Here is a 6,789-nt window from a genome sequence, read left to right on the forward strand (position 1 = left end):
TTTTTCCCCAATTAGGATTTTTCTTCCCAATGAGGACTCAAAGCAGCTTACAACATTAGTCTCTGCACAACACTGTGCATGAGGTTAGACTGAGAGAGAGTAACTAATCTCAGATCACTCTACAAGCTAAGCTTCCATGGCAGTCCAGGGATTGAAGCCCCCCTGGGCCTTCAAGATGTTACTCTGACCACCTCCCAAGACTCTGGAACAATTTTACTAGCTACAGAAAAGGCTAAAGAGTTAAGAGGCACTAGGGGTGGATTGGTCATTATGGACATTAAGACATTTTCCAATGGGGTCAATGCCTGTCCCTCTAGACTGGCCTGGCCAGACCAGTGGTAAGAAGGATGGCCAGCTGTGGCACCCACCCAAGCAGTCAGCTCTCACTTGCACCCCATATGCAGAAGGCGCTACTCAGCCACGCTAAGTGCAGTACAGAGCTGGCTGGAAAGGCCGTCTGGCTCTTTCTTCCTCCATCCATTGGGGGAGGGGCAAGAGTGGAGCAGGCTGGCCCTTTTCAAGAGCCACATTTTCCTCCCAGTCCACTCCTGGAAGGCACAGCCCTAACCCCCATCCCCTGACCATGGGATATTTTTGTCAACCCTGAGATCCCCCAGGCATTGGCCACAGTTGTAAACCTGTCTCATATTCTTAAGGGCTAGAAACTTGGGTTTTGTTTAGCGAATCTGAGGGGTTTGAGCTGAATTCTCACTCCAAATGTCATGACATACACTCTGCAAAATGCACTCAGCATTGCTGATGCTCTCCAAGCACTAAATGTTGCCTGGCTTTTCCTTGCCTCACTATAACATCCAGCCTGATGTCCCTGGGCAGCAGAAAGCACTGAAGCAGTGCTAGAAAGGAAAGTCAAACTTTTTGGTATCTGATGCGTATCCTGTTTGTTGGATCCATTTCACCTCACAATATTACAGCCGAGCACAACATGCGTAGCCCAGATGAACTCTTGATACTGGATGTTTGAGTTCAGGGTTGTTTTCTTCACTGGTTTGCAGCTGGGTTGGTTTTTAAAATTAATTTTAAACAAAAGCCAAGGAGAAGCCAGGCTATCCTGAACATCTGCCCTCATCTGCAGAATCCGCTTAAGCTCCTCACTCCAGCTCTGCCAATACATACAAGAAGATCACAGCCTTTCTTCCAGATCAGACACCAGCCTCCTTTTTGCCATCCAAGAGCCCAAACAATTTGCATCCTGAGCATCCTGGCCAAATTCCAAATCTGTGTCTGCTGTATCTTTGCCGAAGCAAGAGATACTTGACTTCCCTCTGATCTGAACTGACCAATGTCCATGTGGTCACCACTCACCACACCCTTGACCCAGTTGCGCCTCAGTCTGCAAAAGCCGGAGGAGAAGGCCTCATATTGGAGTGTACTAAATGCGTGTGCTAAAATAGCAAGGCGTTGTATGTATGGAACAAAATGTGAACCGTCTGCAGCCAGACTCCCAACTTGTCACTCACTGGGCGAAAGATTCGCTGCAGGGAATGAACAATTGTGCCTCCCTTTGACATAGGTGGATCAGGCACGCCACATCCGGGCCCCTTCTCAGTCATTGCTCCTCCAGATGCAGACATTCACATGCCAAAACCTCCTGATGTCTATTAAATGTATAGCTCATTCACAAATCTCTCACGGCAGGAGTTCATACCCTTTGGCACAGTGATCCTGACTAAATCAAGAAAAACAACCATCTCAGCCACCCCCAAATGGAACAAAGAGCCGCTTCCCACAATACAGCTGACACTCAGAGGCTCTCGCTTTGAGAGGCAGCTGCACTGTAGGACACGCTGTTTGGGGCACCAGACAGAACAATTCCCCCCCCCCCTTCCATGTTGTGTGGCTCTGAGCTGCCACAGGCCATAGCCATGCAGGTTCACTGGCACTATGGAGAGAAAAGCACATCAAGAGGAAAACTATGGCTGAAACTGGCAAAAGGCAAACTGGCAACAGGTTTGGAGTGCCATGAAGAAGGTCAGGGTAAGAGAAAGGCAGATCAGGCGAGGGAAGACACTGTGTGCTATGAAGATCTTCTGTTCAGGTCCCACTGATATGAACAGGAACACAACAATAACACTATGCTGCAGCTCTGGTTCCTTTCCATGGGCATTTGTTCAGGAAAACGTGGCCCCGTGGATTGTGCCCCCCCTCCCCGTGAAGATGAGAGGTGAGAATAGCAACCTTTGACTTTGCTAATCCAGGAGCCAAGCTGTGTTCAATTAGCCCTACCAGAAAGAGCTACAGAAAGGGAAGACCTCGCTGGGTGGAGGAGCTTCTATCAGGTTGCCTTCTAAGGCACTTTCTCCTGGTAGCAACATTACAAAAAAGAGCCCTCAGACAAAAGCAAGGCAAGTACTTCACCTGGTGGCAGTGGTGGGCTGGAAGGGAAAAAATGGCCCTGGAATAGTCTCAAATACACACACACTGCCCAATCCATGAGGGAGAGCTAGGGAGAAAGCCTGCAGACAGGGCAATGCCTTTTCTGCACTATGCACAGCTGGTTGCCCTTCTTATCCCTGGGCAGGCATTGTTGGGGGTGCGGGGGAGAGAGACCACCAGGCTGCAGGGGAAAGTCCCAGTTACCATAATGCCCAACCCACCCCTGTCTGGTAGTTTCCTCCTCCTGATCTTAGCCTGGGATCAAGTAGGACAAAAGCAAGGAAATGGAGCACATGTATTCTAATGCATGTACTACAGGGAACTTAAGGATAAAAGTGCAAGCCCCCCAAAAAATGACTGCTGTATTATTGCTCGGCCTACATTTGGGATGCATCACCTTCTGTTTTGCACAAAAAGTTGGCCTTGTACATCACTTTAGGGGCTCCCCTCTTGTAGCAAATGCAATTATAGAATGCTTCTGGGACAGACAGAGGAACACGAGGCATGAACTAACATAGATCAGGTTAATGGAGGAGGGGATGGTGGGTATTCAGCCCTAAGTACTGAGTCTTCAGGTCTACAACATGGGAAGGACTTTTGGTGTGTTATTTTGGGTTACTCCTGTTGAACATCGAGTGGAAAGTCTTTTGGTGTTCCATACCCACGTTGTGACTTTAAGGCTTACAAGACCAAAGCTGATAGTGCTGATTAAGAGAATTAGGCTGCCTCTCTAAATATTCACCTGTGCAGCCTACTACACAGAAGTCTGGTTTTACGTCTCACTTCACTTAAATAAAATGTATGCATACCTGCTATGGGCAAAATCATTCTGCTGTCATTTCAGGCCTGGGTTGTTTTTCACGGGAATGTGGCCCCCACCCATGTACAGCTGCTTGCATGGCGAGGGAGCTCACACAATCATAGCAACACATAATGGTACCATATAGGGCCAGGGCAGACACGCATAGTTGCAGCTTGATGGCTACATCATCAGGTGGTGACTTGCAGATAGAAGAATTTGGATTTATACCCCATTTTTCTCAACTGTAAGGAGTCTCAAAGCAGCTTGCAAACTCCTTCCTTTCCCTGCCCCACAACAGATATCTTGTGGGGTAGGTGGGGCTAAGAGAGATCTGGGAAAACTATGACTGGTCCAAGGTCACCCAGCAGGCTTCATGTGGAGGAGTGGGGAATCAAACCCAGTTCTCCAGATTAGAGTCCACCTGCTCTTAACCACTGCTCCATGCTGGTGTATGAATGAGCTATTGTAGTTCCATCATGATGGACAGAATTTTCAACTAGGCATCACTTCAAAAACTTTTCAGTGAACTTGGTTGATGTATTCAGGTATATTCCACTTGGTATCAAGCAATCCAGTGATGTACACAAACGTACACAAGAACTAGAACCAGGGGGCATTCATTGAAAATGCTGGGGGGAAGAATTAGGACTAATAAAAGGAAACACTTCTTCACACAACGTGTGATTGGTGTTTGGAATATGCTGCCACAGGAGGTGGTTATGGCCACTAACCTGGATAGCTTTAAAAAGGGCTTGGACAGATTTATGGAGGAGAAGTCGATCTATGGCTACCAATCTTGATCCTCCTTGATCTCAGATTGCAAATGCCTTAGCAGACCAGGTGCTCAGGAGCCGAAGCAGCAGAAGGCCATTGCTTTCACATCCTGCATGTGAGCTCCCAAAGGCACCTGGTGGGCCACTGCGAGTAGCAGAATGCTGGACTAGATGGACTTTGGTCTGATCCAGCTGGCTTGTTCTTATGTTCTTATGTGTGTGTCAGTGCAAACCAGTCTTATGTCTCTTGGGACAATCAAGACAAACAGCAGGAGAGAACAGCTGGTCTAGCTGCTGGCCCAACTTCCTAAGGAAATCCAATGTTCCTGTCCTAGAAAACCCATAAAGAACAAATAGCCAGTCTGGATTTTCAGGCCAGGCAATGATCTTGAAGTCCTTTGGAGAGCCTTGGAAGGGAGGTGGTCTGTATACCTGAGCTATGGGCTTCCAGGCCCAATCCCGGACTATCCAGGTAGGCTGGGACAGCCCACCCAGAATGAACCAGACAAACCTCTTCAGGAGAAGAGGGGACCGACAAGGCAGGGAAAGGGTTAGCCAGCACTTGATTTTGGAGGTCAGGCAAGTGTGACAATGTTGAGATGAATCACCTTAGCTAATGAGTTATGCCCCGGATTGCAAGGAAGGAAGCTGGGCTGGAAAGCACTTAAAAAGGGATCAGGACAGGTTGGGTGAAATTCTTAATAGATTTAAATAGGTCATGTTTCGACAGATACCTGCGCTTTTCCGAGGCTGGGTCCCAGCTAGGGGCTGGTCGGTGTAATGAACGCCCCCTCCCCCTCTCTTGCCTGCCTCCCGCGCACCTTTTGATGAGGGCCCTATTACAAAGGGCAGTGGAGGAGGGGGGTCGTTATCAGAATCACCTCGAGTTTGCTTTACACCTTGTCTCTCTCTCTCTCTGTGTCTCTTTTTTAATTAAAGTTGACTTACTGAAGGGGAAGCGGTGTGGTAAGGTGCCCCCGCCTGCCTCTCCGACGGAGATCCGGAGGCTTCTCGACAAGGGTTGGCCGATTCTCCCCCTCCTTCCCTTGCTTTCTGTAGGAATGTTGCCCGAGGACAGCTCAGCGCTCGCCCGGCGTCGGCTCCCCATCCCGACAGGACTGACTCGCGTTTACCTTAAGAACCCCGAGGGCTTGGACGGGGCGGGCGGGGAGAGGGGGAAGGCTGCAGGGAGACAGGGCGCTGGGGAGCACGGCTGGCTCTTCTCCTCTGGAGGGTCTCAGTAAAGGGGGCAACGTGCCCTATGGGACTGCTCAACTGACGAGGAGGGACATCTGTAGCGACAGGGCGGGGGTTCTTTGAGGGGGGCTCTAGAGGATTTATGGAACCCTTGGAGATTTTGGGTGGGTGGGTGGGTGGGTGGGGGGATTTCGAAGGACTTTGTCCTCATGCAACAGGGATATCAGGCCCTACTTAAATTGAGAGAGGGACCTGATTCCCGGAGTATTTAGATGCTTCCATGAATCTAGGGTCGTGTCTTCCGCGGAACGCTGCTGTTTTCTCCTAGCCACTGGCAGACTACACAACTTCAGGCTGCACAACTGCCCTTTTAGTTGGAACAGTGTTTGGCCCAAGTTCGAGAAGCCCCCTCCCACGGCAAGCCCCTCTCCCTCTCTGCCTTCCCCCCCCCCCCCCCCCGACTGCTGCCTCGGTCCCTGGGGGCTCTCATGGGCTCCCCCCTGTCTCTAAGAGGCAACGCCCCCCCCCCGCCTTCCCCCCTTCGGAGAGCCTGTTCCCGGGACTGGCCCTCGGGGCACAGCCTCCGCTACTCACCACCATAGCCCGATGATGTTGGCCGGGCAGAGCAAGATGAAGAAAAGCCCCAGCTGGGTGCGGGACGGGGCCAACATCCTGCGGGCGCAGCGGCAACCAGGAGGAGCGGGAAGCTCGCCGGGCGGTCCAGCGCCGAGCCCTCCTCCAGCGCGGCGCACCTTGCGCCCTGGGAGGCGCAGAGAGCGCGCGCGGGGCAAGCGGGGCTGGCTGGCTGGCTGAGCGGCGGCTGGTGAGCCAAGTCCCGGGCAGAGGAGGAGAGGGAGGCAGCGAGGGGACGGACGGACGGGACGGACGGACGGACGAGGCTGCCTCCCCCTGACAGGCACAGCGGAGCGCTGGGAGGGGACGGCGAAAGACAGAGAGGGAGTGAGGCGGGAGGGAAGGAGGGGGCTGAGCCAGTGCCAAGCGGCGCATTCCGAGCGCACCGACGATTGCCATCGCCCTCCGGCGGCCCGGACAGAGGGACAGAGTCGGGAAGAGGAGGAGGGACTGCAGACATTCGGGATGGGGGGAGGTCTCTCAGCAGGAAAGACAGAACCTTTCACCCAAGAGGGGGCCAGCCAGGCTCACGAAAATTGCCCACCCTGCTGCCTCGGCAGGGTCCCTGAGCCCAGCGGCGTTTGCTAAGCCGTCCGCCGCCAAGTCGTCCGTTCTCCGGGCTTCCCCTGTATGCATGCATGCCTCGCCGTCCGTTGTGGTGCCCCGACACCCCAAGCGGTGTCGGGCAGCCGCCTCCCTGGTTCACACGGCTCGGGCTGGAAGCTGCTGGTCCGCAGTCCCAGGCGTTTTGGTGCGGCGGGTCTCTCGTCGGCACTTGGGATCCCCCTCCTCTTCTCCAGCCTTCACCTTCAGCCTTCCCTTCGCCAGCAGCCGGTCATCAGCAGTCGCACTGTTTTTTCTCGTATTGATCCTTTCCCGCTCCCATCACCGATCTTTCCACGGATCACTCACTCGGCCTGTCTGCATTCAATGGGCTACCTATCCTATTAGCCCCGGGACATTTGAAGCAGTCCTATATAGCAGCGCCAT

The 6,789-nt window shown here is 52.7% G+C and overlaps 1 protein-coding gene across 2 annotated transcripts in view; it reads right to left on the bottom strand.

Moving 5' to 3' along the window:
* Positions 1–6,332, bottom strand: part of LOC125427400 (protein Wnt-6-like) — a 51,669-nt gene extending 45,337 nt beyond the window's left edge. Inside the window, exon 1 of one of the 2 annotated variants that reach the window (XM_048486760.1) lies at positions 5,761–6,332. In XM_048486760.1, coding sequence (XP_048342717.1) covers positions 5,761–6,259 — 499 coding nt within the window. In that variant the 5' untranslated portion in view covers positions 6,260–6,332. The remainder of the gene's footprint in view (positions 1–5,760) is intronic. The other variant, XM_048486759.1, reaches the window with a different exon arrangement.
* Positions 6,333–6,789: the final 457 nt, after the last annotated feature.

This window comes from Sphaerodactylus townsendi, linkage group LG02, assembly GCF_021028975.2.
Source record: "Sphaerodactylus townsendi isolate TG3544 linkage group LG02, MPM_Stown_v2.3, whole genome shotgun sequence".
In the NCBI taxonomy this organism is placed as follows: Eukaryota; Metazoa; Chordata; class Lepidosauria; order Squamata; family Sphaerodactylidae; genus Sphaerodactylus; species Sphaerodactylus townsendi.